General features: G+C 35.4%; 1 protein-coding gene across 4 annotated transcripts in view; it reads right to left on the bottom strand.

The window, feature by feature from the left end:
• Positions 1-14,465, bottom strand: part of LOC150090697 (sorting nexin-13-like) — a 372,237-nt gene that overhangs the window by 255,557 nt on the left and 102,215 nt on the right. For all 4 annotated transcript variants that reach the window (XM_090372320.1, XM_090372326.1, XM_090372330.1 and 1 more), the window contains 4 exons: positions 12,055-12,143; positions 11,459-11,542; positions 7,005-7,146; positions 3,571-3,686 (listed from right to left, as the gene is read on the bottom strand). In XM_090372320.1, the coding sequence (XP_090228446.1) occupies positions 3,571-3,686; positions 7,005-7,146; positions 11,459-11,542; positions 12,055-12,143 (431 nt within the window). The remainder of the gene's footprint in view (positions 1-3,570; positions 3,687-7,004; positions 7,147-11,458; positions 11,543-12,054; positions 12,144-14,465) is intronic.

The raw sequence follows: 14,465 nt of genomic DNA, 5'->3' as shown, positions 1-14,465 counted from the left end.
ACCATCGCCTTATACAAGGGGATAATCACCTCATTATCCCTTCTAGAAAAATTCCTGTATATCAATGACAAGACACCATGTGCTACTCTTGCAGACCGTCTGCACTGTCCAGAAAACTTCATATCTGCCTGCACAATTACCCCCAGGTCCTTTTCATTCTCTACCACTGTCAGTATAGTGCCACAGAGTTGATACATTACTCTGGAGTTACTGCTTCCCATATGTAGTACTTTACATTTGTCAATGTTAAACTTCATTTGCCACCTTTCAGCCCATCTCCTCAACTTTTCTAGATGCTGTTGCAGCAGCATACTGTCATTAACAACCGTGCCAACCTTCGTATCATCTGCAAACTTGGACTTTAAGCTTAACATACCATCATCAATATCATTTATAAATACAGAAAACAACAATGGACCCAACACTGAACCCTGAAGGTTGTTGTTCGGCTGTTGGGTTTTATTGGCGCATGGAACCATGAGGGACTCCACTAATAACATTAGTTGACGAAGAGCAGTGTCCATTGATTACCACTCTCTGTCTTCTCTCACTCAACCATCTATTTATCCCTAGCAGCAATTTGCCTCCAATGTCACACTGCTCCAATTTGTGCAGCAGTCTTCCATGTACAACAGTATCAAAAGCCTTTCCAAGATCCAAATATATAATATCAAAGTTATTCCCTGTATCCAGTTGCTTTGTGCCCACATCATAGTATCCAATCAAGTTGTTCAGACAAGCTTCCCCTCAACAAACCCACGCTGTGTCCGAGCTATAACTGAAGTCTTGTCTAGATGATCCTGCAGTGCTTCTTTAACCAGTGCCTCCATTAATTTCCCTGGAACCGAAGTTAGACTAACAGGTCTATAATTACTTGTGTCACCCTTTGATCCTTCTTTGTGAATTGGGATCACATTTGCACTTCTCCAGTCCATGGGTACCTCCCCTGAGCCAAGGAAGCTCTCATGATTATGGCTAAGGGTTTGCTTACTTCCCTTGTTGCCACCTTTAATATAACTGGATAGATCCCATCCACCCTAGGTGCCTTTCTTTTGTTTATCTTCAACAATTTCTCCTCCACTTTCCTCTCAGTTATTACAAAATCATCTAGCTCACTCACTGCCAGAGTTTAGTTCACCTCTGACATTCCCCTCGCTGAATAACACCTGATGTGTGAATGTAGATGCAAAATACTCATTTAGTTTGTGAGCCACCTGAGCAGGATCATCAACAGTTGAACCATCGATATCCAGTGGACCAATCAGATTCATCCCCTTCCTTCTAGAGTTTACATAAGTAAAGAACTCTTTGCTATTTTTCTTTGCATCCTTTGCCAAAGATTTCTCATAATCTGCCTTTACATGCCTAACCTCCTTTGTGACTAGGTTACAGATCAGCTTATTTCTATCATAGGCTTCCATGTCACCCATTAATTTATATGTATCCCATGCATTTTTTTCTCTGCTACATGTCTCATTAGTTCATCTGATAACCATTTAGGCCTAAACCTTGAACAATATTTCTTAGTTGGTATGAAAAGCTAGTAGCTTCCAAGATTAATTCCTTGAATGCTTCCCATTTTGAATTTGCTGTTGGTAACATCATCAGTTGGTCCCACTGTATAGAATTTAAATACAGTCTCAGGCCTCCGTAGTCACCTTTACAAAAGCAAAAACCCTTCCCTTTACCCTTGACGGTAGTTACTTCTTTACCCACTTCAGCACATTGTGATCACTGCCACCTAGTGGTTCCTTTATCTGCAGATTCTTATTGCATGACGAATCACTACTGATAATCAGATCAAGACTATTACTCCCTCTAGTTGCCTCCCGAACATGCTGATGTAGAAAATAATCATCCAATAAATCCACAAAAGCCTTGCTAGTGTGTAAGTGACCAACCCACAAATTCCAGTCAATATCTGGGAAATTAAAATCCCCCAATATAAGACTCTCTGATTTACTGGCCCACTCTATTTCCCTGTAGAGTTTTTTTATTATACTCATCATAGTCATTAGGCCTATAACACACTCCTACTCTCAATTTTGATTTCCCAGTGTTTATGTCATACAAAACTGACTCGACACTGCACTGTCCAACGATGTCGACTGACTGCACTTCCTTGAATTTTACGTGTACTAATACCATAACGCCTCCTCCCTTTCTATCCTTTCTGTACACATTGTACTCCCCAAATTCCAGTTCTGCATTCCTTATATCTGTGTGACACCAAGTCTCTGATATCCCAACAATATCAGCCTCTGATGTTTTGACCAACACCTCAAATTCATCAAATTTATTTACCAAACTCCTAGCATTGGTGTACACGCAAATATACATGCACCTGTTCCTATTCTTAGCTACCCAAACACAACCCATGTGTTTACTTGTACCACAATGACTCCCAGCAGTCTCTGAAATTCCCTGCATCTTGTTTTCCTGGCTGCTGTTCATTCCAATAGAAGCAGTGCAAGAATCTCTTTCACCTCTGCCAGCGGCTACTGTTAATCTACTAGTCCGTGTATCCCCCCCCAAATCTAGCAGATTTCTGACCCACCTAACACTGCCTCAATAGCATCAGCAAATATTCTTGCACTCTTTCTATTTAAGTGTATCCCATCCCTGTAGAAGCAGTCTCTTCTATTAACAAACACAGACCAGGCTGAGAAAAATTCTACTTCTTGAGCATTGCACAATCTCTCCAGGGCCAAATTGATCGACAAGGCTCTCATCATATACTACATCCTGTCGTGCCTAGGCAGAATTGCAGACACTTTCAAATTCAACCCTAATTCACGGCATTTTTCAACAGTGACCTGTACTTGTTTAGTAATTCCGTCAGTCTCCTACTCTTAATATCATTAGTGCCAACGTGTACAACAATATCACCTTTTGTGCCCTTAAAAGATGATATCTGTTCTAATTTACTGAACAGTGAAGTGCAGTTGTGCGATAAGAAATTATCTGAAATGCTTTAAACCTATTACAATAAGATTTTAATTAAGCTTCATAATCAGGTGATTGTTTGTTTGTTGTTTGGTTTTTAGGAGCATTAGCAACTAAGGCCATATTGCTCCGGGATATGCGGTGGTCATTCCCTGACCTTTCCGCATCCTCCATATTTGGTGGTGACGGGCTCGAACCCCGGTCTAATCAAGAAGCGTGTGCTATGCACTGCTGCTCCTTCCCACCTGGCTACGGAGGCGCCTCATAATCAGGTGAATTATTTATACACTGTATATTCAAAATGTTGCACATTTGTCACTAACTTTGCATGAAAGGTATCATCTTAAACATAACATGAAATTAGCCACCATCATTAAAATGAAATGGTTAGCAGAGTATCTTTTAACCACTATGCACAACAACAGGCTAGCTACAAGGGTATGTGCAATGTGATAGATACTGATGAAATATTTTTATAATGAAATATTTTTAATTTCATCATAATGATGAAAGTATGACAACTTCAGGGTTATGGAAAATATAGAATTTTATCTATAAACAATATGCGAATAAAACAACCAGTTAATGATATTTGTATATAATGAGAATATATCTCAAACTTACAGTTGGTATTCCTGTTGAATCAGTATCAACATTGCCCTCTAGTAATCTTCTTAGTCTTGCATCAATTACTTTACGTACATAGGATAAACTACTTAGCTGCTGTTTAATTTCGGCATCTACAAACACAGTTTAATATTATACAAACTATAAAATACTAATTTCTTAGAAAATGATTTAAAAAAGTAGTATAACGTATACTACATAATAAAGAAATGGAAAAGAAATACTGACAGTAATTATTAAAAGCATGTGGCTATTGATCTCAGTAGTGGCAAATGATGCAAATAAGCAAGTTTATAGAGCATCAGCCAATAAAATAAAACACTTCCCATATCACCTTCCCCATTTTCCATCCCCTCTAATAATTTGTCCAATTCTTCCTTAACTTTATTCAAACAATTCATTTCCACAATACCAAATGGAATTTTGTTCCAACAATCACCTACCCTCTGGTAAAAGCAAATCTCTGCACATTATCCTGCATCCATCCTTTGTCAATTTAATTTATGTCCCCTTACATGTGTTTTCTGAGTAAGTATAAAGATGTTAACAACATTTAAGATCTCCTTGCAGGTATTGCAAATGCTGCAACACCTGCAAGGAGATTAACTTCTGCAAATGTTGAAATTTGCAGAAGTGAAGTCTTTCATGGTAAGAGTACTTTTTTTTCTCTTCAATTATCTCATTGCTCTTCTCTGCACCTTTGTAAAATGAGGCTTTCAGAACTTTATGCAGTACTTAAGACAGCCTAACCATTGTCTTATCCAACAGAATAATCATCTTCTTATGCCTACTGGCAAAATTCCTGTACACCACTGACAAAACCCCATGAGCTGTCCTAGCAGTCTGTCTGCACTGCTCAGAAAACTTACGACTGCACAATTACTCCAAAGTCTTTTTTTGTTCTCCACTATCCCAAGTGGAACTATACCACATAGTTCATGTTATTCTTGGATTACTGCTACTCATATGCAGTACCTTGCATTTGTCAACGTTAAACTTCAAGTGTCATTTCTCAGGCCATCTGTCTAATTTTTCTAGATCTTGCTACAGTAGCATGCTCTGATTAACTGTCATCAACCACCCTGCCAACCTTTATCACCTGCAAACTTAGACATTATGCCTGATATTCCCTCATCAGTATCATTAATTAATATCAAAAACAACAATGGACCCAGCACTGAACCTTGGTAGACTCCTATAACTTTAGTCCATGAGAAGTAGTTATAACACAGAAAATTATTTAGGATATTTATTGAAAGTTACCACCTCAATATAGACTTAAAACAGTTTTACTGAAGTTTCAAATTAATTCTGAACCTAATTCTCAATCCTACAGAGTGTTACAAAGCAAAACAAAGCAACCAGTTAGGTCAATAACTGAGGATTAAAGCTGACTGATGTTAAAACCATGGTGAACTCAATGGTTAAAGCTGGGAAGAGACAATAATTGCATACACAAGCCATTTTATAACTACTAGGAGAGCCAAGAAAGATAACACCCCCCACCACTCATTTGGCTTTTTCTTGATAATATAAAGCATTTTGGACTACTGAAGAAAATAATATTAAACTAATAATCTACTAAAACAAAAAAAAACTTACAAAAAAAAAAAAAAAGACGTAGAACCAAGAACAAGGATTTTTTCTTGGATTGTCAACTTAAAAACTAAGAACATATAAATTATTTAGGAAAATTATAATCTATTATACATTAACAAAATGTTCTTGAATCATTCTTGCACAAATGTTCATCAATGTTTGTTCACAATATTGGCTGCCTTGAATTTTGCATCTACAAAAATAAATCAGTCACAAAATATCAACCAGATACTGAGTTTATGATATTAATCAGAATTTATTGAGTTAATTTTTAACCCTTTGACAGGCATCCCTATTTAATTCAAAAAGTAATCCTGCACTTGGAAAAATAACTCCATTTTATAACCTTAAAAATTGACAAGAAATAATTCAAAATTATTTCTTGCCAATATTTCACTCTATGCTGAACATAACTGTGAAAAATTCATTTATATTAAAAACATAAATTTTAAATTTTTTCTTAAATAATACCCCTCTTCCATGCTTTAGATATGTGTTTTAGACATGTTTTTAATGGCTGCATTTGGGCATTATCTTGAAGCATGCATGAGTCAACAGTCTAGAAGTGAATGGATGAGTTTAAAAACAGTTTCGAAAGTGTTCAGGATTTGCCTTAACCAGGGCAAGCACATTGTTATGACACCAAAAATCACAGCAACAATGGAAAAACTCATACAAGGAAGACAATGCATTACTACTGAAGAAACTGCTAAGCATACACTATTACTGTTGATCTGGCATATACTATCATTCGTTATAAGTTGCACATTTGAAAAGTATGTGCTCAATAAATTCCTTGGTGTTTAATACCAGAACTGAAGAAAAAACAATTTAATATGTGTTCTGTGCTTCTTGTACAGTATGAGTATGAAGAGATGACTTCTCAAAACACACTCAGTGACCAAAGATAAATCCTAGGTGCAGTACTACACACCATAAAGCAAATGCATGAGTTCAGAGTAGTGCCATACAGGATCATCTTGACCAAAGAAAGTCTATACTCATGCACTAGCTGGAAAAGCATTATTCACTGTATTCTGGGTCATAAAGAAGTGATTCAATGACAAGTGACTAATACTGTGATGTGCTTCTGAACAACTTAAAGCAATTTGAAAGAAATTATGCAGTTTACTGTCTTCAGATATGTGCCTGAAGCATGATAATGCCTGTCCTCATGCCACCTATAGTTCTGATTCTGATTTAATAGCTCTTATGATAAATACTCTTTCCATTCATTAATCAGTTTCTGTTCACTAAAATCAAAGCATAAGTCAAAGAAACTCCATTGAATGAAACAAAGACATTTCTTAATTTTGTCTTACACCAAATTAAGTTATGAGAAAATAACAAAAAATTAACTTGTGGTATTTTTACCTCATTTTTATGTGAGGGTTATCTCAAAAGTAATGCACACTGCATACATGCTCCTCACTCCATATTTCTGTGTAACTGAAATTTATAAGGATAATAATTTGAAGTTTAACCTCAACATTAGTGTGCTTGAAACAGAGTTCCTGTATTGAATGTTTTGTGTAGAGGCTTTTAAAGATGGATGGTGATATTGTTTCCAGTCAGATTACAGTTTCAGATCAAAGATATTTCATCAAAATTGAAAATTTACAGGGCTGAATGCCATGTAAATTTTCTGCCATGTTAACCTTCTGCTGTGATACAACCATTTTACCCAAATAACTAAAATCATGGACAACAATACTCAAAGAAAATGAGGATTTCAAGAAGTGAATGGGTTTTTACAATCTGTATAATATGTAAATGACAAGTCAAAACTTAAATGAATATCTACAGGAAACATGCTAAAGATTTTTAATTACCATCATCTCCACCAGTATCTTTAGATCTCTGAACTGCTATTTCATGGTTAACAATTTCTCGAATAGCTTGTAGTTCATCTTCATTATCCGTGCATCGAAGAACAAGAAGAAATGCATCACTGGAAACTAATGTATCTCTGCACTGCAAGACATTTTTAGTGTATAGTATTACAGATGATCTGCTATGTATTATAAATAAAACACACCAAAAATTAGAAGAAAACCAAGAAAACAACATTCACTGTAATTTGAAGTGGTTACCACAAAATAATTTATTAAACAGCTATATACAGAATTCTGGATTCCTTTAAAATCCTGTTATCAAGCCAGGGGAATAAGAAATTAATTATCATATACATTACCAACACAAACAATACACTTAATAAAAGACCTGTCACACTAACACTGCAAAAATTAACCTTTGCATTTTATTGTTAAGTTATTATTGTTGGTAATTATTAATTCTTTACTCTTAAAGCCTGATGACAGAATTTCAAAACAAATCCAGTTCAGCTTCTTCAATTCACTTTTAGATAACATTACATAATGCAACACAACAAATTTTAATCTCATTATTAACACCTTAAAGCACAATCACTTCATCTTTAATGTAAGCTTTGGTAATGAGAGTATCTACCTTTAAAATTAACAATGAACAACATTATCTCTTCTTTTTGTCTTGTGTACTAATTCCAAAATTGAAATTAATGCCATCTTCAGGAAGCAACAATCACTTAGAGCATGCCAGATGTACCTAAACTCAACAAATCCAGTGCACTCCACAAATTTGAGTACATTTTATTAAATCCATTGTAATTAATTTTTTAAATTAATTGGTTAACTAAATAAAGGTAAAAACATTTCAGAGGACTATGCTAGTCAGAAGGAAACAATACACTGCATTGAGTTTTTAATTTTCAAAAAGAGATGACACAGATCTAAACACTGAATGGGCAGCATCATGTGTTCCCCCTCCTCTCCAATCTTCTTAAGTGATAATTGGATAATTAAAACTTAATTTAAAATTACATGTATTTTCATATTTACAAACTCACTTAGGTGACTTGTAGATACTACCTGTAACATAAAATCTACATGTCACCCATAGTTGCACCAATGGGAATTAAGGAAAAATGAAAATTTTGTAGACAAAGATGACTGTCCCGAGTGTCTCTGATTGGAGATAATACTGCCTAGGTTACTACTGTTTTGACTGCATTGGCTAGTTATTGCCTGTTGCTGATTTCAAAGCTGGCTATTGAGGATGGCTAGGTAGACTACTGTAGAGTCTCTTTCCCAGGAGTCTGAAAAGGTTTAACTAGTGTATGTAATAGAGGACTGTGGACCTCCCTCTGTTTTTGTTAATGTCGGTTGGGTTAAACTGACTCTTAAACCTTTTCTTTTACCTTCTAACGTATCCAACATTTATTTTATTATTATTTTTTCATTTATTGTGTACGACAACAATCCAACATTAAAAGAGACAGCAGGAGAATCACAGATCCTCTCCCAACTGGTTAAACCTCTTCTTCTGAATCCCTGCTGGCTGTTGGAGAGGCCCACCAAGGCCTCCCAATGTCATTTATAAGCCAGCAGAAAGAATGAGACCACTAATTAACTAGAGAGCTATGGAAACTGCAAAATTTCCAGAATTTGAAGCTATTTACATTCTATAGGTCAGCCGAAATTGTGGAAAAATAACAATAGCCTTTATCTCACTTAAAACCTTCATTTCTTTAGTTCTTATCATTGCAAAATAATCTCTGAAAGTCACCTGCAGAGCCAAACTGACTTCAAGAAGCCCTAAATGATAATAATGATGAGGCTTATAAACTGGTTTCAAAAATATTGCAGGAAACATTATTAATAAAATTTTTCACACAACACATGTAGCTTTTAATGTACATTCAACTTTTGTTAGTGAATGATGAAGTAATACTTCACTGTGTTAAAGAAAAAATGTTTTATTCAAACCCCATCTATTACCCAGTCTCTGAAGGGTTTTTCATCAGTGGACTTTAGCTATAGATGTAACTAAACAATAGCAAAAAAAAAAAAAAAAAAAAAAATTCTAGCAGTACTGAGTTCATTATGAGAAATGCACTAACAAGACAAAGGAGAATGCTGGTCTATTGGTTACATGTTGGGTGATATCATTCTCAGCCCTAGGATCGTGAGATGAACCACTATCTTAGACCTTGATATTAGTTATCCTATTGGATCTCCTAAGAGTATGAGGAGTTTTGTTTTTGGGGGATTAACATGTAGGCTGAAACTGGGAGGGGATTGTTAATAAAAAAAATCTGGGAGGCATCAGGTTTGGAGAAGTCTGGCCACTGAGGGAGACGTTGACCCAAACCTATGTTTCTTTTCATTTTCTGTTTATTATCAGTTTGAATGAGGATAGCTTCCAAAATTTTTTTTTGCACTTGTGGACTATGAACATGATGAAAGAAAAGGAATCTGATGTTCAACAATGTGGCTCATATAGATGGCATGGAAATTAGTTTAAAGAACAGGGTGAATGCCCTCAAAGGAATAAAAATGGAGGATCCATCAAGCTCTCAGCTGCCAACTGAACACTAGAGCTTACACTTGTGCATTAGGCAACACAACAGTGATCCTCAAAACAGAATGCACTGGTTCCACAGGAGGTAGTTATTCTTAGTGACTATTATCAAAGAAATGGGAAATACATTGTGCAGGAGAAATAGGTAGAACAGGACCAGGGTATGTCAGCCAGGGACAAAAGTACAAGACAGTGTAGAGCAGATATCTTTTAAGGCACAAAAGGTGATATTGTCGTACATGTTTGCATTAATGATATTAAGAGTAGGAAATCTAAGGAATTACTTAATAAGTACACTGCAACGTTGGGAATAATCACAAGTTAGGATAAAATTTGAAAGTGTCTGCAATTCTACACAGACATAACAGAAGAGAGCCCTTGTCAATCAATTCAACCCTGGAGAGACTGTGGAATTTATGGGGTAGAATGTTTCTTAGCATGGTCTGTGCTTGTTAACAGGAGAGACTGTTTTTACAGGGATGGGATACACTTAAATAGAATGGATGCAAGAATATCTGCTGATGCTATCGAGGCCATGTTAGGATGGACGGAAAACTGAAAGCTTCGGGATACATAGGCTAATATATTAACTAGAGAGCAAGCAGAAGTGAAAGTGATTCTTGTACTGCCTCTATTGGAACATGCAGTGACAGCATGTACACTAAAGCCAGGAGCATAGCAAATAAATTTGATGAACTTGAAATACTGATTAAGTCATCAAATGTAGACATAGTGATATCAAAAACATGGTATCACTGAGACATAAGGGATGCAGAATTTGGATATAGGGAGAACAATGTGTACAAAAGGGACAGACAAGACAGGAGGGGAGGGGATCATGGTGTTAGTTAAAAGCATATTACACCTAAGACAGTGCATCCAGTTGATATGGGTGACCAGTGCAACACTGAATTAGATTGGTAGGACATAAGCACTGGGAAAACAAAAATGACAGTAGGAGTGTGTTATAGGCCTAATGACTGTGGAGAGTATAACAAACAACTATACAGAGAAATAGAGTGGGTCAGTAATTTAGATTGTCTTATTATGAGAATTTTATACTTTTCAGATATTGACTGAAACATGTGGGGTGGTCATGCACACACACACACACATACAAGTAAGACTTTTGTAGATTTATTGGATGACTGTTTTCTACAGCAATAGCACGTTACAGAGGCAACAAGAGAAGCAATACTCTTGATCTGATTATCAGCAGTGATCCTTCATGCATTAAGAATCTGCAGATAAAAGAATCATTGGGTGGCAGTGATCACAATATACTAATGAGATTTACTTAAACACATCTACTGTCAAGGTAAAGGGAAGGTCTTTTGTTTTCATAAGAGTAACTACAGTAGTCTCAGACAGTAGTCTCAGGCATGGAAATTATGATGTTTTCAACAGCAATTCTAAATGGGAAGCATTTAGGAAAGTAACCATAGAAGCTACTAGACTTTTCATACCAACTAAGAAATAAAATAAAAAATTAATAAAGCAGAATATCTATACTATTTCCATTCTCACAAGATAACCATCCAATTCTGCTCTGAATTTAGTCAGATTCAATGGCCATGCCATGTCTGGAGGTAACAATTCCTTAAAATGTAATGAATAAGTATAACTGTAGTTTTAATAATATGCAAAAAATATATAACTAATAATGATTTATAAATGAGATCATACAGACAAGTATCAGCATATTAAAAGACCATTACAGTACACACCACGTAAAAGAAACTACTCTATTTGGAAAAATACAAACTGTAGATTTATTTTGATTGAAATAAAAACTATTGATTAAAAGAAATGAAACTGTTGTTTCATTTATTTCAGTTCAAATATGAAATATTCATTACAATGCACATTTACAAATAGTACCCACCAACCAGACAATTGTTTGATTTATATAATCAGGATCAGAAAATAAGCTGATAACTGGTAGCACAGCAGTATTTACAGCAACCTCCTAAAGAATAAAACAAGGGAAAAAAATGAAAACAAATAACAAACAACAGTTAAATTTCAAAGAAATAGTTAATTATTTTAAGTGTATGTGAAAATTACTCAGATTTCTACACCCACACACACACACACACACACACACCCATATTATAATTATCTGAAGGGATACTGTGTAAGGAGATATAATAAAAATGCAATGCATGGTATATATGATAAAGTTATAATTCTGTATTATAAAAGGTTCATTATATTGAGGGATCATTGAAATATATTCACATTTATATATTAAAAAATATTAAAAATATTCAAATTTTCATTACTTTTTTATTTGTAAAATAATAAGGAGTTAGAACTCCCTCATTATTTTACAAATATTAATTAGACATAGAATGTATTAAGTATTACAGCCCTGATTCAATAATTGATTTGGAAGCAGAATGAGCTGCACTGAAATTCTGCAATAAGCAGAAATAGGTACTTCTTTAATAATCTCATAAAACAGATATTAATACTCACTCTAATGAGGAACCGTGCCATCTTATTCTGAAAATCATCTGGAGGAAGGAGAAGGTATAAAATCACCTCACACAATTCTTGTAAATATTCTACAAAGTACAATAAATAATATTAATGCTAAAATAAACAACAAAACATAATAAAAAATTCAATAAAAATAATCCAAATCCAAATAAGTAGTGTGTTGATAATCCAAACTAACTGGGACCAGGGGTAGTTCGGACTTTCAATCTGTTAAGGATTTCGAACTATCAAAAATACTGTTCTGGACACTAAAAAAAAAAAAAGGTTTAGTAAGTTTAGAAATAAAAATACTGGCTTTAAAATCTGAGGGACCGCCTAATTTTTTGTTAAAATACACCTTTTCACATAACAAAGGTCCAGATATGGGTTCTCTGTGTGAACCACAAATAAATGGCATCTCCGAGGGATGGGTCATTAACAGTTCCAGTTTTCTCTTTTTTTTTTTTTTTTTGCACTATCTGAATCAAGTTTTGATGCAAACTTTAAAATTTTTTCCTTGTTTTTAATGTCTGTTATGGTTGACTTCCCAACCTCAAAATTTTGCTAAGGAAGACCCGCTTTCTCCCTCTGAAAGTCTGTTTAAAATCTCAATCTTAGATTCAATGTCAGTGAACAGAAATATCAGCTTACAAAGTGTTATGTTTAGTTAGTACTGTATATACAGGGTCATCGAAAAAGGTGTTTGTGATTTCCCTTTAAATTATCTTCGGAAATATTTGATTGATCGCTGTGATCGTAGCAGCAAACAGTGTGGTATTAACGCACTAAGTTTTATTCGACACCTGAACAATGACATTGGCTGTGCTGTGAGTGTGCGCAAAATGACTCCTACATGCACCACCTCAGTCAGTGCCTGTAAGATGGCCGTGCAACAGAAAGCGCAGTGTGTTGTGGTACGCTGAATTTAAATCTGTCATAACAGTGCATCAATACTGACATACGTCGGCATTGAAATTCACCGCCTCAATCAGTGTCAGTAAGATGGCCGTGCAATAGAAACCGCAGTGTGAGTTGTGGTACACTGAATTTAAATCTGTTATAACAGTGCAACATCAATACCGATGTACGTCGGTATTGAAATTCAGCTAACCACAACACACACTGCGCTTTCTGTTGCACGGCCATCTTACTGACAATGACTAAGGTGGTGAGCATGGGAGTCATTCTGCACACACTCACAGCACAGCCAAGGTCATTGTTGAGGTGTCGAATAAAACTTAGTGAGTTACCATACTGTTTGTTGCTACGATCACAGCAATCGATCAAATATTTCCAAAGATAATTAAAAGGAAAATCACAGACACCTTTTTCGATAACCTTGTATATTAATTAAACTATGTACGTAAGCATAAATTTATTTTTATTTTGCTAACCTGTGGAGAATGAATGTTCTTCCAATTTTCACGTATCATTTAATTTTATTAATTGGTAAGGGAAAAAAAGATGTAAATTTGTGCTTTATATCTTCATTTTCATAGCCTGTGGATAATAATCCACTGATTATCGTTTATTAGAATTACTGTTTAATTTTTTTACGCACTACTGTAATGAATAAATACAGTAATACCCCAACTTACGCTACCCCGACTTACGCGAACTCGGAGTTACGCGGTTCTTGATTTTTTTCGTTTGGCAATGCTGCCGCCCACTATCTTCAAGGTCGTTTTTCATATGTTATCGATATACGGTGCGACGGCGGAGAATGAGAGCGAAAAATGAACAAAATTCAACTTTGTTGCTTTTATGTTTTTTATATCAGTGAAGGGGAAACACATTTCACCATAATAACGTAAAAACCAACACAATTAAAGCTATCGGTATAATCGCAAATGCAATTAGATCGAGTTTACTACCAGTTTATAACAGATTTCACTAGCAGAAACGCAACTGGATTTTTATTGTTTTATGTGAGGTGTTAATAGTGTATCTCTGCCTTTATGGTGTTGTTTATTCAGTTGCTACATGCGCGCAGCTTTGTTTATGCGTATCAAGCGTGCCTCCTCGTTTTGTAATTGTGCTTTATTCCCTAAAAATGAGTAATATACTTAAAAGGTGTGAAAAGGAAGCGTCCTGGTGAAGACACTACAGATTCAGAGAGAAAAAGAAAAGCAATATCGATAAACAGAGGCGGACTGGGTCAAAAATTCTTACCCGGGAAAATTTATAGTGGCCTCATACTATGGTTTATGGCCAAAATCACACTGGCCCACCGGGGTTTCCCCGGTAAGGCTTATGGCCAGTCCACCTCTCTCGATAGAGAAAAAATATGAAATTGTGAAACGCTTTGAGCGAAATGAACGACCATGTGATATTGCACGTGCTACAGGCCTAAATGAAGCAACGGCGAAAAGCACATGACAATTGCAAACTTGACAGGTTGAAAATTG

This window comes from Mastigoproctus giganteus, chromosome 1, assembly GCF_048544385.1.
Source record: "Mastigoproctus giganteus isolate SK-2022 chromosome 1, ASM4854438v1, whole genome shotgun sequence".
Lineage (NCBI taxonomy): Eukaryota > Metazoa > Arthropoda > Arachnida > Uropygi > Thelyphonidae > Mastigoproctus > Mastigoproctus giganteus.
This window is presented reverse-complemented; position numbering and strand designations above follow the sequence as displayed.